The following is a 27,236-nucleotide window of genomic DNA, read 5'->3' as shown; positions in this document are numbered from 1 at the left end:
CCTCCACTGACATACACGTACACATACACACACGTATAAACAGTAGGCATGCATGAACAGTACCACACACACACATATACCTTAACACACACTCACCCTGGTCGCAGCATCTGCCTCCTTGTTAGCTTTATTGGCCTCTCCCTCAGCATTCTGGGCCAGCAGACCTCCAGAGCGCACCAGCGCCTTGAGCCCCTCCAGCTGAGGTTTCATTCCCTCAGCCAGGGCAGACACCTCCCCTAGAGCCTTCACTGCGGGAGTCAACTGGGCCTTGGTCTGGAGGGAAGAGGGGATCAAAATGAGAGAGGAATAGTAAGGTAAGAAGCTGTGAAGGATTTGGAAAAATGGAGGCAAAACAATCAGTGTCAGACTAGTTTGAAAGCGTAATTGTACTTATTGGAGCACATTAGCTCAAATGGACTCGTTCATCTCTCGCTCACCTGTGCGAGACTGTTGCTTATGTCTTCCACTATGTCCAGACTGTCCTGCACTTTGTCGTTCAGGCCAGAGAGGGAGCCCTCCACAGCGGTGAAGCCCTCCAGCAGCCCGCCAACATCATCCTTCACACCCAGCCCAGCGTCCCTGTCACACAGCACACAACAAAGTTAGGACAATGTTACAGCAACCTTACGGCAACGTTCACAGCAGTCTCAGTAATGTTAAAGGGACTTCTGAAACCACACAGCATTTTCATACATGACATCAATTACAACTAACACTTTACTTAAACCATGGTGGCTTCCAGTACATAGCCCTGTCCTAAGAGTGACATAAGAGGTCATAAGGTGTTATACCTGGCGTCCTGGGCCTCCTGTAGCAGGCGCCGGGCGGTGTCAAGCTGTGGTCCAGCCTGGTCCAGGACTGCTTTGCTGTCTGGGAGTCCTGCCGCCAGGGCTCTGATCTCCTGAAGCTTCCTCTTCAGAGCTGCCAGACTGAGAGGCAGCTTGGCGTTCAAGATCCACTCACTCACAGTGCTGATGTCTGTCGGGTCTGACGACGGGTCTGGAGTCAAGGAGGGAGAGAGAGAAGAGGATTGCAGGAGGGAGGATGAGAGAGTGTTAGAGAGGGGAAGGGAGAGACGAGGGGAATGTCAGTGAACCAAACACTCACAAAGATGCAATATTACTACTTCAATACCTTTACTACTAATAAAACAGTGTAAATGGGTTATTGAAGGTACAGGAACATAACCGTCGATATGTCACCTGACAGGAAGTCCTTCAGCTCTTTAACAAAGTATCTTGTCTCCTGCAGATCTGCCTCCATGTCATCCCTGGCCCGCCTCATCTGATTGACCAGATCGTCCGTGGACTGTCTGACCAGATTGACCGTGTCCTGTGTTTTCTGGATCTGTGCATTGAATGGAGAAAGGAGCAAAGCATTGAACGCCATATGATGAAACAAACCACTTAATTGACTGAAGGACATATACTACATGTCAGTATTCAAACCCAATAAACAGTTATATAGGTTATAACATACAGTAAACAAACAAGTGTCACCTCCTACCTGTGCAGCAGCCTGTGTGATCTTCCCATTGAGCTGCTGCAGTCTGTCCTTTACCTCCTCAGCATCCCTCACAGCTCGGGTCCCCAGAGGCAGAGCCCCAACGCAACTCTCGCCACGACCACAGGGTGGTGCCCCCTCCACAGGGCACAGTTCACCATCACACTGGGCAGGGGTACAAGGGGCAGAGCGCACACTGCCACACACCTGAGAGACAGGGAATAAAAATACACAGTCACGTTAAGGTGGAGTTAGGGTTAAGGGTAGGGCAAGGTCTAGGGTTAAGGCTAGGGCTAGGTCTAGGGTTAAGGGTTAAAGCTTGGGGTTAAGGCTAGGTCTAGGGTTTAGGGTTTAGGGTTAAGGGTTAAAGCTAGGGTTAAGGCTAGGTCTAGGGTTTAGGGTTATGGGTTAAAGCTAGGGTTATGGCTAGGTCTTTGGTTAAGGCTAGGGCTAAGTCTAGGGTTAAGGGTTAAGGCTAGGGTTAATTCTAGGGTTAAGCTTACCTGCTTGGCAGTGGGTGAGAGGTCAGGTTTGGTGTTCAGCTGCTGGTTGAGTTTCTCCAGGTCTCTGGTGTTTTCTGGTTGAACCTGGTTCTGGAGGTCAAGAGCGTCCTCTCTGACCGCCGAAGATTGATCTACAGTCTTCCCACTAGCATCCACACTCTTCGCCGCATCCGTGGACTCATCATAGGCGTTCTTTATAGAAGAGAAGGCCCCTGAGAGAGAACAAACCAAGATGACAGACAAACAGCTGTGTTAGCAGCCATAAATGAGCTAAAACAAAACCAGACAGGTCTCAAGGCTAGGGTGGCAAGCGCTATAGTCCACAAACATCCAAGGCACATTGACTCTGTATGCAATATTGTACTATTGTCCAGTGTGTTTACAGCCAGATGAACCATAGGTAGATGGAGACCAACAAAAATCTGTACAAATGTTTTCAGCTACAAACTGATGGGACCCAGGACATGCTTGCTGCCATCTTAAAAAGTGGGTGTGGCTTGTCGATATGGTTCTAATTTTGATTTTTGGATTCTAAATTCCTCACTGAGCCTTTTTGTGGTCACACACGGATGGTGCTCACAGTTCTGCGGTGGCGTATCTCTCTCACCTGCATTGTTGGCGTTGATAGGGTTCCTTAGAGCATCTCTCTTGGAGTTGTACAGCAGACCCAGACCGCCCAGGAGAGCCTGCAACTCGTCCAGCTGTGAGCCCAGCTCGAGGCCTCTGCCTTGGGGTGACAGATCCCCATCCACCTGATCTAACTGGTCCCTGGACGATTACAATGGGGATGAGGGATAGTGAGCTAGGTAATGAAGGACAGTGGCCTTCAGATCTAGGGGTGTTTACATTTGGACAACGAAAATATCTAATTTTGAAAGCAAAGTATTGCAGGTTATGGAATCTGATGCCCACTTTTATTTGGACATTCTACGTTTTCCCAGGGACATCCGAACATCTCCCTACCTTAGTCTGCGTAGCTGAAAGAGGGCGTCGTTGACGTGTCTCATAGAGGGAGTTGGGAGTGGGAGAGAGTCACGTATCTGGATGAGAGTGGCCTCCAAGGCCTGGATGCGGAGACCCAGACCGGTGGGCAACGAGCCGCCAGGACGGGAGGGGATTCTGAAGGAGAGTCTCTCTAGGCCCAGGGTGAGGTTCTGGATGTAGGAGTCCAGAGAGAAGAAGCAGGAGGGGCAGACTTCACAGTCGGGAAAGGAGTAAACATGGCCACGGCTACAGGCATCGCAACGAGTACCTATGACACCAATACGGCACCGGCAGGCCCCTGTACGCTTATCACAGCCTCCTGGTACCATGCCTCCAGCAGCACACTGACACACTGCAGAGAGAGGGAGAGAGGGTGGAGGTGGAGAGAGAGGGAAACCGGAGAAAGGGAGGGCGACATGAAGAGGAAAGAAATTGTTTGACTTAGTTGTCCATTTGGACTGAATTGATCAAAGCATTGAACAAAGCATGTCTAAGAACCTTTGAACCTTTCTATGACAGAACACGACCGGTCACTTACGTCTGCAGCCAATGAGGGGGTCTCCATAAGTGTTGTCAGGACATTCTGTACAGGTACGACCTCCGAACCCTGACCTGCACTGACACTGACCCGTACTCCGGTCGCAGGTGTCACCATGGGAGTTGGTGGGGTCACAGCGACAGGGCTCACAGCCGTGGGGGGAGGAGGGGTTCCAGTAACCACGGGAACAGAGTTCACAAGTCAGCCCCTGGTAGTAAGGTCGACAGGGACACTGACCGCTCACAGGGTCACACACACTGGACAGGGAGCCCTCTGCACTGCAGAAGCACTCTGGAGAAGACATACAGTCAGATGGGGATAGACATACACATACACTCTGGACACCACCACAGTATGGCGAATACAGTTGTAAGTAATCATAACACAGGGAGAGTTTATGAACGGGTTCAGGGATATAGCAACACTGCAGAAACTATTACACTCAACGGAACGACTTGATTAGTGTAGTGTCAACAACGCAACAACGCACCCACTGCCAGCTGGCCTACTTCAGCAGTACTGTATCATTTTAATCATTTTAGTCAATATGATTCTTGCTACGTAGCTTAACTTTCTGAACATTCGAGACGTGTAGTCCACTTGTCATTCCAATCTCCTTTGCATTAGCGTAGCCTCTTCTGTAGCCTGTCAACTATGTGTCTGTTTATCCCTGTTCTCTCCTCTCTGCACAGACCATACAAACGCTCCTCACCGCGTGGCCGCGGCCATCCTACTCTGGTGGTCCCAGCGCGCACGACCCACGTGGAGTTCCAGGTCTCCGGTAGCCTCTGGAACTGCCAATCTGCGGTCAACAAGGCAGAGTTCATCTCAGCCTATGCCTCCCTCCAGTCCCTCGACTTCTTGGCACTGACGGAAACATGGATCACCACAGACAACACTGCTACTCCTACTGCTCTCTCTTCGTCCGCCCACGTGTTCTCGCACACCCCGAGAGCGTCTGGTCAGCGGGGTGGTGGCACCGGGATCCTCATCTCTCCCAAGTGGTCATTCTCTCTTTCTCCCCTTACCCATCTGTCTATCGCCTCCTTTGAATTCCATGCTGTCACAGTTACTAGCCCTTTCAAGCTTAACATCCTTATCATTTATCGCCCTCCAGGTTCCCTCGGAGAGTTCATCAATGAGCTTGATGCCTTGATAAGCTCCTTTCCTGAGGACGGCTCACCTCTCACAGTTCTGGGCGACTTTAACCTCCCCACGTCTACCTTTGACTCTTTCCTCTCTACCTCCTTCCTTCCACTCCTCTCCTCTTTTGACCTCACCCTCTCACCTTCCCCCCCTACTCACAAGGCAGGCAATACGCTCGACCTCATCTTTACTAGATGCTGTTCTTCCACTAACCTCATTGCAACTCCCCTCCAAGTCTCCGACCACTGCCTTGTATCCTTTTCCCTCTCGCTCTCATCCAACACCTCCCACACTGCCCCTACTCGGATGGTATCGCGCCGTCCCAACCTTCGCTCTCTCTCCCCCGCTACTCTCTCCTCTTCCATCCTATCATCTCTTCCCTCCGCTCAAACCTTCTCCCACCTATCTCCTGATTCTGCCTCCTCAACCCTCCTCTCCTCCCTCTCTGCATCCCTTGACTCTCTATGTCCCCTATCCTCCAGGCCGGCTCGGTCCTCCCCTCCCGCTCCGTGGCTCGATGACTCATTGCGAGCTCACAGAACAGGGCTCCGGGCAGCCGAGCGGAAATGGAGGAAAACTCGCGCCCCTGCGGACCTGGCATCCTTTCACTCCCTCCTCTCTACATTTTCCTCCTCTGTCTCTGCTGCTAAAGCCACTTTCTACCACGCTAAATTCCAAGCATCTGCCTCTAACCCTAGGAAGCTCTTTGCCACCTTCTCCTCCCTCCTGAATCCTCCGCCCCCTCCCCCCTCCTCCCTCTCTGCAGATGACTTCGTCAACCATTTTGAAAAGAAGGTCGACGACATCCGATCCTCGTTTGCTAAGTCAAACGACACCGCTGGTTCTGCTCACACTGCCCTACCCTGTGCTCTGACCTCTTTCTCCCCTCTCTCTCCAGATGAAATCTCGCGTCTTGTGACGGCCGGCCGCCCAACAACCTGCCCGCTTGACCCTATCCCCTCCTCTCTTCTCCAGACCATTTCCGGAGACCTTCTCCCTTACCTCACCTCGCTCATCAACTCATCCCTGACCGCTGGCTACGTCCCTTCCGTCTTCAAGAGAGCGAGAGTTGCACCCCTTCTGAAAAAACCTACACTCGATCCCTCCGATGTCAACAATTACAGACCAGTATCCCTTCTTTCTTTTCTCTCCAAAACTCTTGAACGTGCCGTCCTTGGCCAGCTCTCCCGCTATCTCTCTCTGAATGACCTTCTTGATCCAAATCAGTCAGGTTTCAAGACTAGTCATTCAACTGAGACTGCTCTCCTCTGTATCACGGAGGCGCTCCGCACTGCTAAAGCTAACTCTCTCTCCTCTGCTCTCATCCTTCTAGATCTATCGGCTGCCTTCGATACTGTGAACCATCAGATCCTCCTCTCCACCCTCTCCGAGTTGGGCATCTCCGGCGCGGCCCACGCTTGGATTGCGTCCTACCTGACAGGTCGCTCCTACCAGGTGGCGTGGCGAGAATCTGTCTCCTCACTACGCGCTCTCACCACTGGTGTCCCCCAGGGCTCTGTTCTTGGCCCTCTCCTATTCTCGCTATACACCAAGTCACTTGGCTCTGTCATAACCTCACATGGTCTCTCTTATCATTGCTATGCAGACGACACACAATTAATCTTCTCCTTTCCCCCTTCTGATGACCAGGTGGCGAATCGCATCTCTGCATGTCTGGCAGACATATCAGTGTGGATGACGGATCACCACCTCAAGCTGAACCTCGGCAAGACGGAGCTGCTCTTCCTCCCGGGAAGGACTGCCCGTTCCATGATCTCGCCATCACGGTTGACAACTCCATTGTGTCCTCCTCCCAGAGCGCCAAGAACCTTGGCGTGATCCTGGACAACACCCTGTCGTTCTCAACCAACATCAAGGCGGTGGCCCGTTCCTGTAGGTTCATGCTCTACAACATCCGCAGAGTACGACCCTGCCTCACACAGGAAGCGGCGCAGGTCCTCATCCAGGCACTTGTCATCTCCCGTCTGGATTACTGCAACTCGCTGTTGGCTGGGCTCCCTGCCTGTGCCATTAAACCCCTTCAACTCATCCAGAACGCCGCAGCCCGTCTGGTGTTCAACCTTCCCAAGTTCTCTCACGTCACCCCGCTCCTCCGCTCTCTCCACTGGCTTCCAGTTGAAGCTCGCATCCGCTACAAGACCATGGTGCTTGCCTACGGAGCTGTGAGGGAACGGCACCTCAGTACCTCCAGGCTCTGATCAGGCCCTACACCCAAACAAGGGCACTGCGTTCATCCACCTCTGGCCTGCTCGCCTCCCTACCACTGAGGAAGTACAGCTCCCGCTCAGCCCAGTCAAAACTGTTCGCTGCCCTGGCCCCCCAATGGTGGAACAAACTCCCTCACGACGCCAGGACAGCGGAGTCAATCACCACCTTCCGGAGACACCTGAAACCCCACCTCTTTAAGGAATACCTAGGATAGGATAAGTAATCCCTCTCACCCCACCCCCCCTAAGTTTTAGATGCACTATTGTTAAGTGACTGTCCCACTGGATGTCATAAGGTGAATGCACCAATTTGTAAGTCGCTCTGGATAAGAGCGTCTGCTAAATGACTTAAATGTAAATGTAAATGTAATGGGTGAAAGGCGACTCACTCGTGCAGCCCAGAGAGTTGGAGGCAGTCAGGCCATAGTATCCCATCTTGCAGCGACACGACCCTGTGACATCATCACACCGACCCCCATTCTCCGCCCCCTCTGCACTGCAATGGCAGCCTGTACAAAACACAGGGAACAAAACAGAAACACAACAAAGATATTAGAACACTGCAGCATATTGTGGTGCTGATTAAACCTATAGTAGGAGAGAACGAGGAATAAAGGCAGTAGTATTTGATGAATACATATTATTAAACCCGGTCTTAAGATCACTCACGTATGCAGGCATCAGGCTGGTCTATGCTGCTCCGGTGGTTGAGTTGGTATCCAGGGGCACAGCGGTCACATTTGGGCCCGGTTGTGTGGTGCAGACAGCCCTCACACACTCCCCCACTCCTCCATCCACTCGCCTCATACACAGATGGGTCGAAACGGCACCGCTGGGCGTGGTTGTTACACTCACAACCTACAGGGGGCAGCAACAGAGGAAATATTCAACATATCAACGCATCTGTGGCTGCATGTGTTCCGTCCACTCACTCGCAACTGTACTGAGGGTGTTCAGTCTCCATAAGAAGATGACTTATATTTGCTGATTATGCGCTACTTTAGTAAAGTCCTCCTACTCCTGCACACATGCAAATAAATAAAAAGATGCAGTCAGTGTACAGTCAGTGGGTGCGTACGTTTGCAGGTGTGTGTGTTTCCCTCCTCTGCAGATTTCCAGGGCAGGTCGTTGTAGAGATCAGCACATTGCTCACAGTTTACACCTGCTGTGTTGTGCTGACACTCACACTGAGCACTAACCTGCAACACACAGGGAGAGTGAGACACATTCAGAGGGTGAATGTGCAAGACAAAATATTTCAATGCTTTGAACGGGGTAGTAGTAGGTGTCATGTTTCCCTTGTGTATAAACAATGGTCCACCACCCAAAGGACATCCAGCCAACATGACACAACAGTAGGAAACATTGGAGTCAACATGGGCAGCATCTCTGTGAAACGCTTTCGACACCTTGTAGAGTCCATGCCCCGACGAATTGAGGCTGTTCTCAGGGCAAAATGGGGTGCAACTGAATACTAGGAAGGTGTTCCTAATGTTTTGTACACTCAGTGTATGTGCCTATGTGTTTTCGGTACAGAGTATGTGAGCATAGTTGTCCTCACAGGGGGGGAACTGCCGCTCCAAATTCGCTCCATTCATTAAAATCACAATATAACCAACACCAGTCTGTTGTTGTGACCTGGACCTACCATTTGGTTTTGAAGTACTGAAACCAAACCATATGATTTGAATGAAAAGTATTTTAATAAACATGAAAAGGTGAACGTGAGAAGCACTCGTCATTTCAAATAGGCTACATGTCATATTAAACTGAAGCCACACCCACTTTTTAAGATGGCAGCAAGCATGTCCTGGGTCCCATCAGTTTGTCGCTGAAAAGATTTGTACAGATTTTGAATTGGTCTCCATCTACCTATGGTTCATCTGGCTGTAAACACACTGGACAATAGTACAATATTGCATACAGAGTCAATGTGCCTTGGATGTTTATGGACTATAGCGCTTGCCACCCTCCCAGCTTCTACCAGCCTGTACTGAAAACTACTCCAAGGTGTTTCTCTCCTGGCTATCATACAGGTATGACCTCTGTTGCGTTGCTGTTTTGATGGTCCCCAGCATTTAATCGCCTTGAGTAAGTCATAGTTCTCTCCTTGCTCCTGTTATGCTGTCAAGTTTTGTGCCTCTTGGTTTTATCTATTGTGGGTCCTAGTGGTGGCTGATTTCTAGTCTGTGGTTGGCTTCTGGCTTGCTGCCTATAACTGTGCTGATTTCATCTAACTGTCACATTGTGTGGATTGATTGACTTTTATTTGATTCCTCGACAACCCATTTTATTTGCATGGATTTTAACTGCATTTTTTTTCAAAATGGCATCTACCACTTTCCCCCATCAGGGGAACTGACTTTTACCAGACTGGCAGCAACCACTTTTAGAAACTACGGTGAACGTTTATTCCTATGTAGGAGCTGCAACTATTTTGCACAGTTCCCGGGATAATATTGGCCGGACAAATTTCCAATGTGGAAACTGTCAGAATATTGTCTCAGCTGAATGTCAAGAGTAACAAATTGAGACACTGCAGTGTATCCTGGATAGGTCCCACCTTTTCCTTTTCTACTCCTCAGCCTGGTCGTCGTGCCACTGCCTCTCCACCGTGTTGCCACTCTCTGACGGACTGGGCTGCCCTGCAAAGACCCCTCCCTAGTGAAGTCACCTCTCCCCTCGCATCTCACCCACTCCTCCTATCCTACCCCGACCTCCCATCCCGGCCGCCCCTCCCCACCCCCCTTGGAGAATAAACCTGGCAGATGCCACGGTTATCGATCCTGCATCCCAGTGGAGGCATGTCACACACCCCAAGCCCAGCGCAAGGCAGCTGTCTTTTGATGAATGGGGCTGAAATGGCTTTGGGGGATCCCATCCTGCTGACGCAACAGTTTCTCCCACCTGCCAGAGATTCCTGCTCCTTCATCCTCTACCCTATCTCCTGAGGGTACAGCTCAGAAGGTCTCTACCACAGGCCTCGCACATCAGGCCTCCTGGGCTCCCTCGCACATCAGGCCTCCTGGGCTACCTCGCACATCAGGCATCCTGGGCTACCTCGCACATCAGGCCTCCCGGGCTACCTCGCACATCAGGCCTCCCGGGCTACCTCGCACATCAGGCCTCCCGGGCTACCTCGCACATCAGGACTCCCGGGCTACCTCGCACATCAGGCCTCCCGGGCTACCTCGCACATCAGGCCTCCCGGGCTACCTCGCACATCAGGCCTCCCGGGCTACCTCGCACATCAGGCCTCCGGGGTGCCAAGAGCTGCTGCTGTCGTAGTGCACGTGGGATCAAATTACATTAAAAAAGGGATAATCAGAGCTAATGAAACAGGATTTTATTGAGCCGATCAACACCCTAAAAGGCTCTGAAAAGCCTCCAATTATCTCTGGTCCAATATCACTGTCATGTCTAGTTCTGATAAGCTTCCCAGTAAAGCAATGAAAACAATCAAGCATCCCAGAAAAGTGCTAAAAATAGCCCACATTAACATATGTAGCCTAATAAATAAGGTTCATGAAATCTAGAAAATTAATTTACTGACCATCTCAGAAACTCACTTAGATAATACCTTTGGTATAACGGTAGCAATACCTATAAAGCCCAATCTTGTAGGATGTTGCTATAGACCTCGCTAACAGTCAGTATCTGGATAATATGTGTGAAATGCTTGATAATGTATGTGATATCAACAGAAAAGTATATTTTCTGGGTGACCTAAATATTGACTAGCTTTTGTCAAGCTGCCCACTCAAGAAAAAGCTTAAAACTGTAACCAGTGCCTGCAACCCTGGTTCAGGTTATCAGTCAACCTACCAGAGTATTTACAAACAGCCCAGGGATGAAATCCACATCCACATGTATTGATCACATCTTTAGTAACGCTGCAGAAATCTGCTGTAAAGCTGTATCCAAATCCATCAGATGTAGTGATGACAATATGGTAGCCATATCTAGGAAAACCAGAGATCCAAAGGCTGGACCTAATATTGTGTATAAAAAGGTCCTACAAGAAGTTTTGTAGTGATTCCTATGTTGATGTAAAGAATATTTGCTGGTCTGTGGTGTGTATTTTTTACATTATACCTTTATTTAACTAGGCATGTCAGTTATGAACCAATTCTTATTTTCAATGGTGGCCTAGGAACAGTGGGTTAACTGCCTGTTCAGGGGCAGAACGACAGATTTGTACCTTGTCAGCTCAGGAATTTGAACATGAAACCTTTCGTTTACTAGTCCAACGCTCTAACCACTAGGCTACCCTGCCGCCCCAGTGAGAAGCAACCAGACACTGCACTTGACACATTTATGAAATTAGTTACTCCAGTTACTAATAAGCATGCACCCATTAAGAAAATTACTGTAAAAACTGTTAAATCCCAGTAATTGATGAGGAATTGAAAAATGTTATGGTTGAGAGGGAAGAGGCAAAAGGAATGGCAAATAAGTCTTGCTGCATAACCGATTGGCAAACCTACTGCAAATTGAGAAATCATGTGACTGAACAGAACAAAAATAATTCTACTATGAAACAAAGATAAATTATACAAAGAATTATAGTAAAACGCTTTGGAGCACCTTAAATCACATTTTGGGCAAAAAGGCATACTCAGCTCAATCATTTATTCATTGAATGAGATGGCTCATTCATCACAAAACCCACTGATATTGCCAACTTCATTGATTTTTTTAATTGGCAAGATTAGCAAATTTAGACATGACAGCAACAAACGCAGAACCAACACATCCAAGTATAACTGATCAAGTTATGAAAGACAAGTGTTTTGAATTCAGTAAAGTGAATGTGGAAGTGTATTGTCTTGTCCTTGTGCTTTCCCTTCTGTTCGTTTCCCCCTGCTGGTCTTATTAGGTTCGTTCCCTCTTTCTATCCCTCTCTCTCCCCCTCCCTCTCTCTCTCTCTCTCTCTCTATCGTTCCGTTCCTGCTCCCAGCTGTTCCTCATTCTCCTAACTCACTCATTTACTCTTTTCACACCTGTCCCCTATTTTGCCCTCTGATTAGAGCCCCTATTTCTCCCCTTGTTTTCCGCTTCTGTCCTTGTCGGATCCTTGTATGATGTTCGCTGTTCTGTGTCCTTGTCTCGCCCTGTCGTGTTTTGTCTTCTTCAGATGCTGCGTGTGAGCAGGTGTCTTAGTCTGCTACGGTCGGTGCCTTCCCGAAGCAACCTGCAGTCTATGGTCGAGTCTCCAGTCAGTCCTCGTTACTACGAGTGGATTTAAGTTTTTTCCTGTTTTGTTTTCTCCTTGATTTATCCAGGATTATTACTTTTGTCATTTACTGGAATAAAGACTCTGTTTTCGTTAAGTCGCTTTTGGGTCCTCATTCACCGGCATAACAGGAAGAGGTGAAAACATGATTGTTGTCTATCAAAAATGACAAGCCACCTGGGTCTTGACAATTTGGACGGAAAATGACTAAGGATGATAGCGGAGTATATTGCAATCTCTTCTATCTAAGCTTACAAAAAAGTGTGTGCCCTCAGGCCTGAAGGGAAGCAAAAGTCATTCCACTACCAACAACAGTAAAGCCCCATTTACTGGCTCAAATAACTGACCAATCAGCCTGTTACCAAGGCTTAATAAACTTTAGGAAAAAATTGTGTTTGACCAGATACAATGCTAGTTTACAGGAAATAAATTAACAACAGACGTTCAGCACGCTTATAGAGACGTGCATTCAAACATGCACATTCAACTTACACAAATGACTGATGATTCGCTGAGAGAAATTGATAATAAAAGATAGTGGGAGCTGTTTTGTTAGACTTCAGTGCGGCTTTTGACATTATCGATCATAGTATACTGCTATAAAAATGTATATGTTATGGCTTTATACCCCTTTACACTGTGGATTGAGAGTTACCCGTCTAACAGAACACAGAGGGTGTTCTTTAATAGTAGCCTCTCCAACATAATCCAGGTAGAATCAGGCATTCCCCAGGGTAGCTGTCTAGGCCCTTTACTTTTAAAAATCTTTACTAATGACCTGCCACTGGTTCTGAGTAAAGCCTGTGTGTCTATGTATGCGGATGACTCAACACTATACACGTCAGCTACTACAGTGAGTGAAATCACTGCAACACTTAACAAAGAGCTGCAGTCAGTTTCAGATTAGGTGGCAATAAATAGTTTAGTCCCACATATTTCCAACTAAAAGCATTATATTGAGACAAATCATTCACTAAACCCTAAACCTCAACTAAATCTTGTAATGAACAATGTGGAAATTGTGCAAGTTGAGGAGACTAAACTGCTTGGAGTAACCCTGGATTGTAAAACTGTTATGGTGAAAACATATTGGTGCAACAGTAGCTAAGATGAGGAGAAGCCTGTCCATATTAAAGTGCTGCTCTACCTTCTTAACAACAATATCCTCAAGGCAGGACCTACAGGCCCTAGAGGGACTTGGGAAAATTACAACTGGCCCAGAACATGGCAGCACGGCTGGCCCTTAAATGTACATGAAGAGCTAACATATAATATGTATGTCAATTTCTCATGGCTCAAAGTAGAGGAGAGATTGACTTCATCACTGCTTGCTTTTGTAAGAAGTATTGACTTGTTGAATGAACAGAGGTGTCTGTCTAAACTACTCGCACATAGCTCGGACACCCATGCATACCCACAAGACATGCCACCAGAGGTCTCGTCACAGTTCTCAAGTCCAGAACGGACTATGACAGGCGCACAGTACTACATACAGCCATGTAGCCATGGCTCTCTCTATTCCACATCAAGTAACACGCAAGCAGTAAAATCTGATTTTTTTAAAATACAGATAAAAATACACCTTGTGGAACAACGAGGACTGTGAAGAGTCACAAACACAGGTACAAACACACATAACATACACACGTACACCTGGATTGTGTGTAGTAGTAGAGTAGTGGCCTGAGGGCACACACTTAATGTATTGTGAAATCTGTTGGAAAATGTATTTTAATGTTTAGAATGTATATTACAATGTAAATTACTGCCTCCTGGACCCCAGGAGGAGTAGCTGCTGCCAAGGGGATCCATAATAAATATAAATAAATATAAATACAAACAGTATATAAACACTAAATAGGTCAGGAATGGAAAATGGAACAGAAATGAATTATTTAGGCTATATTATTTCAATTATTTCAAGGCTCTAGCCTACAAAGAAATACATTGTGAAGCATTTGTGAGTGCGACACACTATGCTGGTTGGGAGTCAGGGACATTAAGCGCTCACCATTTAAACATTTTGTTGTATAAAATAATTTTAATCTATAAATGGTCCTTATAGGTTGTGACCTACTTAGAATTAAATATAAAATTAAACAAAAAATGTCTTATTAGGCTCAGTCTACAGTGCCTTTGAATTCATTTTTAGAAACACCGGTTTAGCCAGAGTCTGTGGTTTCTGGCTCATGTGATGGTGTCTTGAGAGCAGGTCAGTAGCGAAGAATATCCTCTCCATGCTTGCAGAACAACTAGGGATGCTATAAATACCCTTTTGTCCACTCTTGCCAGGCTGGACAGGGATGCAGAGTTTTCTTCTTCTATAGATAGGTCTAAAAGGTTTTTAGGCAAAATAACCCATTCAAAACGGAAAGCTCCTTAGAAGTTGGAATATGCCAGGCCTATTGGGCCAAAATCAATAATGGCTTATTGTATAGATGATGATAGAACAAAAATGAAGGAAACTTTTAAGGGATCTGATTTTGCGTTTATAAATACTTTGCTACAATGACACACTTCATTAGCTACCCACCTTGTTCCTGTCTTGTAACATGTGCATGTAGTAAGTACACCATCAGGCTTTTGGGATAGGTGTCTTTTCAACTCCATGACTAGCTAAAGCAAGTGTCCATAGCAGCACACAAGTAGACTACAAATGCACGCTGGGCTGGGCATGACGTGAGCACATGAAGTGAGCGCTATTGGAGTGGGCGAGAAGACCGATGCTCCATCCTTTGGGAATCTCGCTCCACGCTCCAGTCAAATTGGGCACGCTTCTCGCTTCGCTCCGCCCACATACTCTGGTTGGATATAGGTGGTTGGTAATGTCTTAGGCAGACAGCAGTTGGCCTGTAGATGTGTGTTGTATGCGTTAGGTATACTATAACTGTGTGTTAGGTTGTTGGCAGTGGTATCATACCTGTGTGCTAGGCATCTGGTTGGCAGTAGTATCATACCTGTGTGCTTAGGCATCTGGTTGGCAGTAGTATCATACCTGTGTGCTAGGCATCTGGTTGGCAGTAGTATCATACCTGTGTGCTAGGCATCTGGTTGGCAGTAGTATCATACCTGTGTGCTAGGCATCTGGTTGGCAGTAGTATCATACCTGTGTGCTAGGCATCTGGTTGGCAGTAGTATCATACCTGTGTGCTAGGCATCTGGTTGGCAGTAGTATCATACCTGTGTGCTAGGCATCTGGTTGGCAGTAGTATCCTGCAGACAGTGGTTGGCATGGCCGTGGCAGAGGCAGGTGCCCATCACTCTCATCTCTCCGAGGGCATAAAACAGAGAGGGGTTGCGGCCGGGCAAGCGGGGCACAGCACCCAGCTCAGTCAACTTCACCCGCAGGCCTGTCAATCCTGACACCTCTGGGGACCGAGAGAGAGCTGTCAATCACTGGGCAAAGCATCTCATTGAATCAGGAATGTTCAATCATGAAAGGTGTATGTGGCTCTGGAGGAGAGCACTTGCAAAATGGCTCAAATATAATGCATAAGGACATTACATTGTCCATAGTAACAGTGGGTGAGTGTCATGGATGGGTAAGTGAATATGGTTGATCATGTTTATCTTACCTTGAATCTTCTGCCCATTGGGGACGCTGATGCTAGAGAACTGGTGCAAGGGGCTGAACTGAATCTGTGTAATGCAATGAGGAAAATCAAAAAGGGGAACAGCAGAACATTTAATCTCTGGCTAACACAAATTATCATGGGAATTTCCTCCAGTTTCCAACGTTGTTACCCCGTTATCTCATAAACCCGGTCCTACATTGTGGGAGGCAACTGTCTGCCTAGGGAGACTACACCCTTACGGTCTGGTCCTGGTAAGAGTTAACGGGGGGTAGGGTGTAGCAGTAGGTCTGGTCCAGAGAGCGTGGCATAGTCATGGCAATGCCAGGGAAGGCCGAGCGACAGTCTGAGGCCATGTAGAGTGACGGTTGCCAGGTTTGACCATTATCCAACGTCCTCTCCACCACCAGCGCACTAGGGCGGGGACCCTGTATATAGAGGCAACCGTAAAATCAGTCCATAAGATTGTACAGCATTTCAAAAAAAGACTATTCTGCCCTTGCACATTGGAAAAGCCCTGACCATGCTGCTCTGGCAGCTGGGTCTTACCTTGAAGGTCAGAATGATGGTGTCCAGCTGAAACAGGTTCTGTAGGTCCAACTGTAGGGTGACCGGACTCACGTCTAAAGAAACATTGGTTTACTTTATTTTGGTGGGTCACGATAAGAAGGTTTTAGGATGGGTCACTCACAACATGTGTCCTGTAGCTCTGTAATCCCCTCACCTTTCCTGGCCTGCCACCACCTGTTGTGTCCAGCGGTGGATAGAACGTTCTGGATGGTGTGAGCCAACTGACTGGATGGGTTCCTGGTGTCACAGGTACAGCACTTCATCCTCCACTGAGAGAGAGAAAGATACTACTTAGCATCATTTACTATATATAAGTTCATGCAAACAAAGTATGTTTGATTTTTAGAATGTAAGGGGGATTAAAAATATATATAAATAAATCTAAAGATATTTAAATACATCTAAACCAGATTAGATTGGTTTATCATTAACGTTAATGGTTGTGTTCTAATGGTTGTGCTCAAGCTGTGCTCTGCCCTTTGTCTTATGCAATATAACTCAGAACTGTAACAGTACACACACAGTGTGTCTTTGTGTTTGGGAATGCATGCATGCGTACATGTGTCCCCTGACCTCTTTGTAGAGAATGTGAGTTATTGGTCAGCACACATTCAAACAGAACACTATTCGTGGGAGGTTTAAATGCCTTCACTAAAATCCTAATTTATCAGACAAATGTGGACTGAGGGAACGCGAGAGCAATCACACAGCAACAAGACAGAACAAGGTATCAGTTCCTCCTCCAACACAATGGAACCACTCACAAAGACCAATGTGCAACTAAATGTTCATGTGGATCTTCCCACAGACACCACAGATAACACTGAGGTAAAGCCATGATATCTCAAATCAATACAACGCTGATGGGAAAGCTCTTGCATAACACTAGTGAAGTGGTTTTTCTACATGCATTATGTGACCCAAGATTACTTGCTCCACACACAGGACTAAAGTCTGCAAAAACACTACAGTGGATAGTGTAGTATTTACTGTAGTATACTGTAGTATTTACAGTTAACTATGGTATAAATATTGTAGTAAAAGAAAACTAGCATATACTATAGTAAATCATGTAGTGTTTTTGCAGACTGTAGTATACTGTAATATTTACTGTAGTGTTTTTGTTTTATTATCTTTGACATGGAAGTGGAGGTTTTCTCCTTCAGGAATGCTACTGGAAAAATACTAAAAGAGCAAATGTTCCATAACCTGTAGGTATGTAGGACTGGGGTCTGAACCGCTAATTCAGCGCTTCGCTTCGTTTCTATAACCTGTAGGGTTCCCACTAACGTCTGTCCCATATTGAGATATTGGAGAGGGTAATGGGCAGGGTATTTGAAAATAAGGTACTGTAGAATTTACTATAGTAAAAAAAAAAGGTTGTGTTTTTGCAAACTGTAGTGTATTTGTGGATTATTTCTATTTATTTTATAATACTTTCGTATTTACTATAGTATTTTACAGTATATTACAATGTTTTATAATAAGTACTACACACGACCCAGGGATACTACAGTGTGTAATATAGTATTCTGCAGTATACTTCTGTTTACTATAGAATGCTATAGTAAGTATTGTAGTATTCTATAGTTAACTGTTGTACTGTAGTGGGTTCCCTGACCGCCAACATCATTCTACCACCCCTTGCAATAAAAAAAAATCACTACCAATACCTCCAATGACCCTCCCCTCCAACCCCCCCGTCTCCACTACCCTACACCTCCACCTCCACCTCAGCTTGCCCTGGTCGGAGCGGGTTGGGACTGGGGTTGGAGCAGTTACTTGGCCTGAGTCAGGCTGGCTGGCCTCTCTAGTCTGTCACAGAGGCCATGGCTTTGTACCCCACCGGGTGAAAGGTTACACTGGATATTTCAACACCAGTTATGGCCACTGTCAATCTATCCAGCTTGCTCGTTCTCTTTTTACTACTCTCGTTTCCCCTCTCCAGGCACCATCGCATGAGCCTGTAGCCACAGACTCTGGCCAAACTGGAGTTTCTAAAAATGTATTCAAAGGCACTGTAGACTGAAGCTAATAAGGCATTTTTTCATTTCATTTGTATTTAATTATAAGTCACAGCCCATATGCGCAATTTATAGACTAAAATGATTAAAAGTTAACATATGGCATTGTTTTAAGATGGTCATTCCAAGGACTACTTAGCTATTTGATTTTGAATTTTAAGACTCCTTAACGTATCAGAACATTGTCTTTGTCGGAACATTATCTTTCTCTCTCTCTCACACTCTCTCTCTCTCTCTCTCTTTCTCTCTCGTTTGCTTACTCACTCTCTTTCTCTCTACTTCTGCCGACCCCACCCCCGCCCAATCCCTCTGAACCACGATTTCAAAAGTCAACAGGCAAGCTGCTGATTTCGTCAAACAAACGAAAATCTGCCTGCAAACATGCGCCCACACACGTCTGCACACATGCGCACACACACACACACACACACACACACACACACACACACACACACACACACACACACACACACACACACACACACACACACACACACACACACACACACACACACACACACACACACACACACACACACACACACACACACTTACTGCAGTTTCAGTGTACAAACACATTATTAATACACTTTTATAGTCCATGTTGTATAACAACTTTAGACTGTAATGTCGATTGGATGGTAATGATGTGATATTATTATTGTCTTCTGGTAAAGTCCCTGTGAATTGTTCCCTAACCAATGGCGTGGTAAAGAGGGAAATATATTCTCCTGTATGGGGAGATGCATGTCCTGACACAATTGAAAAGTTCAGAATTCAACAGTGGGTCGGGAATTGACACCCTTAAATAAAGATGAGCAAAAATGGCTGTATACAATAAGTAATTCAAATACTCATCTATATTGTATCCTATGGGACTCCCAATCACATCCGGCAGTGATTGGTTGTCCCATTGGGCGGCTCACAATTGGCCCAGTATCGTCTGGGTTTGGCCGGGGTAGGCCGTCATTGTAAATAGGAATTTGTTCTTAACTGATTTGCCTACTTAAATAAAGGTTAAATATAAATACAAATGAAATGGTCTGACAAACACCTCTCTAGCTCTGTCACCTTTCACCACAGATGTGGAAGAGGGAAGGGTAATATTGGCGGATGTGTTGGATTTTGATGGGACTTTTGTGTTATGTTAATTAGATTTCCACAGGGTTAATATAATACAATGAAATGTTGTTTAAACACTTAATTTCCCTGACTCCATACCAGCCTAGCATGTCACACTCGCAAGTGCTTCACAATGTATTTCTTTGTGGCTGCAGCCTTGAAATAATAGAAATAATGTAACATAAATAATTCATTTCAGTTCCTTCTGACCTATTTAGAGTGTTTATATGCAGTTCAATATGACATGGAGCCTATGTGAAATTATGAGTGCTTCTAACATTCACCTTTTCATGTTTATTATAATGCTTTTCATTTAAATCATATGATTTGGTTTAAATACTTCAAAACCAAATGGTAGGTCCAGGTCACATAAAATGGATGGGTGTTGGTTAAATTGGAATTTTAATGAATGAAGCGAATGGAAAAGACTTGGAGCACAGGGCTTCCGAGTGGCGCAGTGGTCTAAGGTACTGCATCACTACAGTCCCTGGTTTGATTCCAGGCTGTATCACATCCAGCCGTGAGTCCCACAGGGTGGCGCACAATTGGCCCAGAGTCGTCCGGGTTTGGCCGTGGTAGGCTGTCATTGTAAATAAGAATTTGTTTTTAACTGACCTGACTAGTTAAATAAAGGTTACATTTTAAAAATTTACAGGAGTGCTGTGCAAGCACTGATGAGCAGGATTTTTGCTCGCTCAACTCCGCTCACATACTTCATTCATTCACATCCTCTGGTTGAAGGACGGAGACTGAGATGGCCATTGCACTGTATATCCCATGCAAAAAAACAAATCCACTTTCAAACCAACTCCGGCCATCAGAATCACTGTGTTATCTAAACCCTTTTGAGATGTGTGACTTGGTGGAGGGGGAAAAAAAAACGTTTGATTTCACCTCATTTGAACATTTTGTCATAAAGAGCACATGTTCAGCTTAATAAAAAAAAGTGTTTTCCCATCTCAAGAAGTTTTAAAACTAACAGGGTTGACGATTTAATTTGAAATCAGCCATAAATCCCCTTGTGACGGGAAATGTAGGTTTGTTGTGTGCAACAGGGAGGGGATATTGCATGCAAGCTTCAAACAATTCTAGCCTGTCTATCTATGTGTCACAGGGTTGACGTGTTATTTTCAACCCACTCCGTTTCCCACCACAAAACACCAGAAAATGGCCAAAATGATTAGAACCAGCTCACCAGCTTTTACACTATGATTTTACTATTAGATGTTCAACGCTTCTTTTGAAACATTGATAGTTTCACCATATAAAAACTAGAGTTCAGTTCACATAACAGGGTTGACCTTAAAATTAGGGACAGGTTGTTTTTTAAAAGTTTCAAATGAATCACTAATCATGTTAAATAAATTAACAATCCTCAGAAAAGACTTAGTCAAAGCAAGAAAATAACCAGGGCTTTATAGTCATGGTGAAAATGTGGAGAAATGTTGGGGTTAAATGGGTTCAAATCTTCCTGTCAGTCACAGAGGGTGCGCAGAGGGACATGTCAAAACACAGAATTCTGTCACTTGAGCCAGTCTTTATTCATATCACAAATCTGAATGATTGAATTCTCCATGTGGTCTATATTAAAGAGCACTTCATTGAATATGATAGGCTTTTCAAATATCGGTACATCATTTCTAATTCAAATATCAAAGGGCCTCATTTTGTGGAACAACCCATATGCTCTGGCATCAGCCCTGACCCTGGTCTGTCAGTGTGTCTATTTCTGGACCAGTGGTCAGTACTCAGAGATTGACCACAAGACAGAGATGCTGAAAGGACTACACTGTTCCTTGTTTGAGTGGCTTTCTAAGACTCTGAGTGAATGTATCGTTGCTAGTGAACAGCATTCTAGCTATTCATTAATTACAGAAACAACTTCCCAATTCGTCAGAACACAACCAGCAGCATCAGATGGAACACAAATTATAATTATTGTAAAATAATAAAAATAAGAATCCCACATATTGGAGAATTAAGATAAATGCATGCATCCTTCTAGCTTAGGCTTCTAAGTGTTATAGCTTACAAAGGCAGCCCATTTCTGATATTTTGCCCAATTATTGGCAAAAGACCTGATCCGATTGCTCAAAAACCGAATTAGTTAGAGAAACAAACAATTGGGTTACCTGTGTAAACACAGCCTTTTAAAAAAATACAGTTTGGTATCGTCTGCTTCAGACACAAGACTTCCTGGACCTGGTCAGTGTCCAGCCAATCAGTGCCCCTTAGGCTGCATTCTGCTAAGGATAATATGGAGAAACTCTGCCAGACCACTGGAATCTGACCAGAAGAGATTAGTCTGCCAATGTAGCAGCCTGTATCAAAGTGTGTTTGTATGGCCAGCTGGCTGGCTTTTTGGACCAGAGGACAGACACTAACGCCACAGAGGCATGGACCATGGTACCATGGGGAGAGAGTTCTGGCCTGGGCCACTCATGTTGCCCCCCCTTCTGGGTGGCAGGGTAGCCTAGTGGTTAGAGCGTTGGACTAGTAACCGAAACGTTGCAAGTTCAAATCTCCAAACTGACAAGGTACAAATCTGTTGTTCTGCCCCTGAACAGGTAGTTAGCCCACTGTTCCTAGGCCATCATTGAAAATAAGAATTTGTTCTTTAACTGACTTGCCTAGTTAAATAAATAAAGGTTAATAATAAGCCCCTTATTGGTACTTTTTAAAAATTTATTATAAAGCCATCACAATTGAATCAGATTTCCATGGTGGGTGGACCGGTGGCAATATTTGATTCCCCATTTTAAATGTCTGCATTACACTCACTGTAGGAGGCTGCTGAGGAGCTCATAATAATGTCCGGAACGGAGCGAATGGTATCAAACACCTGGAGACCACGTGTTTGATGCATTTGATGCAATTCCACCTATTCTGCTTCAGTCATTAACAAGAGCCAGTTCTCCACAATTAAGGTGCCACTAACCTCCTGTGCTGTATATCTCTCAAAAATGAGAACTGTGGAAAGGTACTACACAGGGAACAATGGATAATTCTATAAATAAAGAAAAAAATGTAAACAGAAAATATATGAGTAAATATATGAGTAAAAATATATGAGTAAAAATCATAGTCTGAAATTAGGTCACAGATTGGAACCTGATATGGTTGGTAGGCTCGACCTGGTCTCGAATCCAACTATTGGCTAAGATCCCCTCCCTGAGGAAAATGGGACCAGCCTTGCCTTTCTCATCTCTGATTAGTTCATACCAAACCCTGAAGGAAAATCACTTTGAGCCATGTTGGCTTGTTGCTATCGGCAACTCTCTGGCAACTGCCAGTGCCAAGGGCGTGTCAAGGGTAGAGGAGAGTGTTGGGCAAGAGACAGGAGTCTCGCAGTCTCACTGTGCCAAACCAAATCCAGAAATACAATCCAGAATAGATCTGTCAGCAGTGGACAGGAAGGCCAAGCCTCCTATCCACTCTCTCTATCACCTACTGTATCCTTGTTTCTACCCCCTCTCTCTATCCCTCTGTTCTATACCTCTTTCTGTCACACCCTAATCTGTTTCACCGGTCTTGTGCTTGTCTCCAACCCCCTCCTGGCGTCGCCCATTTTCCCTGTGCATTTATACCTGTGTTTTCTGTTTGTCTGTTGCCAGTCTGTCTTGTCTCGTCAAGCCTGCCAGAGTTTTTCCAGTACTCTTGTTTTTCTCTCTAGTCCCTGTTTCATAGTTTTCCCGGTTTTGACCACACTGCCCGCCCTGACCCCGAGCCTGCCTGCCGTTCTGTACCTTGTGACACTGCCCTGGATTACTGACCTCTAAATGCCCTGACCCTGAGCCTACCTGCCGTTCTGTACCTTTCGGAATATGTTCTGGGTTTACCGACCTCTGCCTGCCCCTGACCTGTTGCTTGCCTGCCCCCTGTTTTTGTAATGAACTTTTGTTACTTAGAACTGTAGCCCTCGTCCTTCCACTCATAACGCTAATGTCCGAGCTTACCCGAGTTCCCCCGAGAGTTTCCGAGGTTTGCCGACTCGCATTTTTCGGAGCAGATGCAACTCGGCAGAGCTAGGCTGTCTCCAGCCGAATGCTTACGCAGACTTTAACACCCAGAGTTGTCTGTATTGCGGAACTGCCGGTCATTATGTGTCATCCGGTCTTTTAAAGAGACCAGGCTCATCAGTATGTATGAGTAGACTGGTGGGCCATACAGATAGTTTTTCTTCTGCCCTTACTCGCACCCATCTCCATTACCATCCTGCTGCGGGGCGACCAGTCTATATCTCTCTGGGTTCTCATTGACTCTGGGGCCGACTAGAGTTTCATGGACGCCACCCTGGTGTCTGAGCTGGGCATCCCCACTCAGCCCCTCTCCACTCCTCTGAGCGTTAGAGCACTGGATGGTCGCTCTATAGCCAGGGTTACCCACAATACTACTCCTATCCACTTGCGTGTGTCCGGAACCACAGTGAGTCTATACAGTTTATGCTCATCAAGTCTCGTCAGGTTCCCGTGGTTTTGGACTTTTCTTGACTCCAGCGCCACAATCCCCTTATCAACTGGACTGCTGGTACTATTGTGGGCTGGAACCAGTTCTGCCACGCCCATTGCTTGAAGTCTGCGCAGCCTGCCCCAGGGCATCTTCCTGTGGGCTCAGAAGAAGCCTCGAACCTCTCTGCCATTCCTGTGGAGTACTAGGATCTCTGGGAGGTTTTCAGCATGACCTGGGCCACTTTGCTTCCTCCGAATCACCCCTATGACTGCAGGATCAATATTCTCCCGGGCACTACACCACCCCGGGGACGGCTGTATTCACTGTCGGGTCCGGAGACCAAGGCTATGAAGACGTACATCGAGGACTGCCTGGCTGCAGGGGGTATCCGTCCTTCTGCCTCCTGGAGAACCAGCTGTTTGTCAAAGCCAAAAAATGCGAGTTCCATCGCTCCAACATCTCCTTCCTTGGATACATCATCACTGCTGGGAATGTGCAGATCCGGAAAAGGTGAGAGCAGTGGTGGATTGGCTCCAACCCACATCCAGAGTGCAGCTGCAACGTTTCTTATGATTTTCCTATTTCTATTGCCGATTTATCCGGAGTTACAGCACCCTGACTTCCTCCCTGTCAGCACTCACCTCTCCCAAGGTCCCGTTCACGTGGTCCCCAGCTGCTGACTGGGCATTCCTGGACCTTAAGCACCAATTCACCACCGCTCCCATATTGATCCATCCGGACCCGTCCCGTCAGTTCGTGGTGGAGGTAGATGCTTCAGATGTTGGAGTGGGGGTGGTCCTTTCCCTGCGATCTGCTCTGTACCTTAAGCTGCATCCCTGCGCCGCCTTCTCCCATCGCCTTAACACCACGGAGAGGAATTATGATGTGGGGAATCGAGAACTTGGGAGCTTCCATTCATAGTGTGAATGGATCACAAGACCCTGAAATATCTCCGTACTGCCAAGTGTCTCAACTCCAGGCAAGGTCGATGGGCTCTGTTCGTCACCCGGTTCAACTTCACCACCTCCTACCAGTTGGGATTTAAGAATGTTAAGCCGGACGCACTTTCATGCCGCAATTGCCCCGCTTCTACACCCTCAGACCCCGAGACCATTCTTCCTACCTCGTACCTGGCGGCTACTCTCGTTTGGGGTATAGAGAACCGGGGGGGGCCTGCTAACCGGATGTGTGTACACGATGCTGTCCGCTCCCCGGTCCTGGAATGGGCTCATTCCTCCAGCCTTGCCTGCCACCCTGGCTCCCGTCATACCCTGGCCTTTGTGCAACAAAGCTTTTGGTGGCCCACCATGGTTTCAGACGCCTCCATGTTCGTCGCTGTCTGCACTGTCTGTGCTCAGAACAAGACTCCTCGGCAAGCTCCGGCTGCCCTCCTTTCAACCTCTTCCTGTCCCTCACTTTTCCTGGTCAAATATTTCCCTGGACTTCATCACTGGTCTCCCTCCGTCTGATGGCAATACCACTATCCTCACAGTGGTGGACAGGTTTTCCAAAGCCGCTGATTTCATTCCCCTCCCCAAGCTACCTTCGGCCAAGGAGACAGCCCAGCTCATCATACAGCACATCTTCCGGATCCATGGACTTCCGCTGGATATGGTTTCCGACCGTGGTCCTCAGTTCTCGTCCCAGTTCTCCAAGGCGTTTTGCACACTCATTGGGTCATCGGCAGGCCTGTCCTCCAGGTTTCATCCACAATCCATCGGGCAGTCGGAGCGTGCCAATCAGGACCTGGAGTAGACTCTTCGGTGCCTCGTCTCGGTCAACCCCACCACCTGGAGCCAGCAACTCGTGTGGGTGGAGTATGCCCAGAACACCTTTCCCTGCTCGGCCACTGGGCTCTCGCCCTTCGAGTGCTCCATGGGTTATCAGACCCCGCTCCTCCCGGAGCAAGAGGAAGAGGTCAACATATCCTCTGCCCAGATGTTCGTCCACCACTGTCGGTGTACCTGGAAGAGAATTTGGCCCGCTCTTCTCAAGAACACCTCCAGGAATTGTCGACAGACGGGCTGCGGACCCGGCTCCCCGCTATCGTCTTGGACAGAGGGTATGGCTGTCTACTCGGGATGTGCCCCTCCGGGTAGAGTCCAGCGAACTCGTCTTGTAAAGCCTACCATCGTTTTCCCCGTACTCCTGTTTCTCTCTCTTGTCCCTGTTTTCTAGTTTTCCTGGTTTTGACCATTCTGCCTGCCCTGACCCTGAGCCATTCTATACCAATTGGACTCTGCTCTGGATTACTGACCTCTGCATGCCCTTTAACTGTCGTTTGCCTGCCCCCTGTTTTTGTAATAAACTTTTGTTACTTCGAACTGTCTGCATCTGGGTTTTCCTGAGGTCTGATACTTTCTCCCTCTCTTCTATCCCTCTCCCTCCCTCTCTTCTGTTCCCCTCTCTCTCTGTCCTCCAGTACCCTCTGTGGGGGCACGACGGACACCCAGCCCAGCCATTAAAGGGTCACTGGCATAAGTGCCACTCCCTTGACACCGAGTGATAAAGCCCTGGCAAACTGTACTGCCCAACTCCCCCTCTGTCTGCGACTTAGCTCATCTTCAGTCAGGACATTCCACAGATCACATCACCAGGGCCACTCCCCTTTTGAAGACCTTCAGATAAATCCCCCCCCCCCCAAAGAAAACCTGAGAGCAACTGCGGCCCCTCATGATGAGTTCAGATGTTTTGTGGCCCCCACTCCATCAGAGATGTCCATCCCTAGCCTACGCTATCTCCCCTGTACTGAGTTATACAGAGCGTGTCAGAGAGATAGTCGATGCACAACCACACCCTTCGGACATGATTCAACACACACAGTCATACAGTTACAGTAGATCCACAGTCTAGACAAGGTTCTATGGCCTGGGGCACCTCTCTCCACACGCCCAACATTAAAACATCTTTCATGTTTGTGTGATCGGCACAATCATCCAGTGAAGCACAATCACTTTGAGTAAATATCGAAACACAAAACTGGTGAAGTTTCAAAAATTCAAGGCAGTACCCACAACCAGCAGACAGCAAAAAAATATCTACAGTCTGGTGTGTGTGTGTGTGTGTGTGTGTGTGTGTGTGTGTGTGTGTGTGTGTGTGTGTGTGTGTGTGTGTGTGTGTGTGTGTGTGTCTGTGTGCCTGTGTGTGCCTATGTGTGCCTGCAGATACATACTTGTAATTGTGAGTATTAAGAGCAGAGTGACTGATACCTGCCCTGCCCAGCAACACCAGAGGGTGTGGCTCAGATGAAAGGCTCGACTGTAAATCAAACAGGCAGCAACACAGATTATTGTCCTTTTACCTGCTTCCAATTTGTAAGTCGCTCTGGATAAGAGCGTCTGCTAAATGACTTAAATGTAAT

The 27,236-nt window shown here is 46.9% G+C and overlaps 1 protein-coding gene across 2 annotated transcripts in view; it reads right to left on the bottom strand.

The window, feature by feature from the left end:
• The window catches only part of LOC124002352 (laminin subunit beta-3-like), a 34,930-nt gene that overhangs the window by 5,893 nt on the left and 1,801 nt on the right, over nucleotides 1-27,236 (bottom strand). For both annotated transcript variants that reach the window (XM_046309724.1, XM_046309725.1), the window contains exons 4-20: nucleotides 16,435-16,549; nucleotides 16,260-16,333; nucleotides 15,953-16,138; nucleotides 15,714-15,777; nucleotides 15,319-15,506; nucleotides 7,981-8,101; nucleotides 7,572-7,760; nucleotides 7,292-7,411; nucleotides 3,529-3,819; nucleotides 2,970-3,342; nucleotides 2,614-2,774; nucleotides 2,007-2,218; nucleotides 1,507-1,710; nucleotides 1,203-1,347; nucleotides 792-999; nucleotides 438-579; nucleotides 97-273 (exon numbers count right to left, since the gene is read on the bottom strand). In XM_046309724.1, coding sequence (XP_046165680.1) covers nucleotides 97-273; nucleotides 438-579; nucleotides 792-999; nucleotides 1,203-1,347; nucleotides 1,507-1,710; nucleotides 2,007-2,218; nucleotides 2,614-2,774; nucleotides 2,970-3,342; nucleotides 3,529-3,819; nucleotides 7,292-7,411; nucleotides 7,572-7,760; nucleotides 7,981-8,101; nucleotides 15,319-15,506; nucleotides 15,714-15,777; nucleotides 15,953-16,138; nucleotides 16,260-16,333; nucleotides 16,435-16,549 — 2,970 coding nt within the window. The remainder of the gene's footprint in view (nucleotides 1-96; nucleotides 274-437; nucleotides 580-791; nucleotides 1,000-1,202; nucleotides 1,348-1,506; nucleotides 1,711-2,006; nucleotides 2,219-2,613; nucleotides 2,775-2,969; nucleotides 3,343-3,528; nucleotides 3,820-7,291; nucleotides 7,412-7,571; nucleotides 7,761-7,980; nucleotides 8,102-15,318; nucleotides 15,507-15,713; nucleotides 15,778-15,952; nucleotides 16,139-16,259; nucleotides 16,334-16,434; nucleotides 16,550-27,236) is intronic.

This window comes from Oncorhynchus gorbuscha, linkage group LG18 (assembly GCF_021184085.1).
Source record: "Oncorhynchus gorbuscha isolate QuinsamMale2020 ecotype Even-year linkage group LG18, OgorEven_v1.0, whole genome shotgun sequence".
NCBI classification, from domain to species: Eukaryota; Metazoa; Chordata; class Actinopteri; order Salmoniformes; family Salmonidae; genus Oncorhynchus; species Oncorhynchus gorbuscha.
The sequence above is the reverse complement of the archived record's forward strand: the minus strand, read 5'-3'. Positions and strand labels throughout refer to the sequence as shown.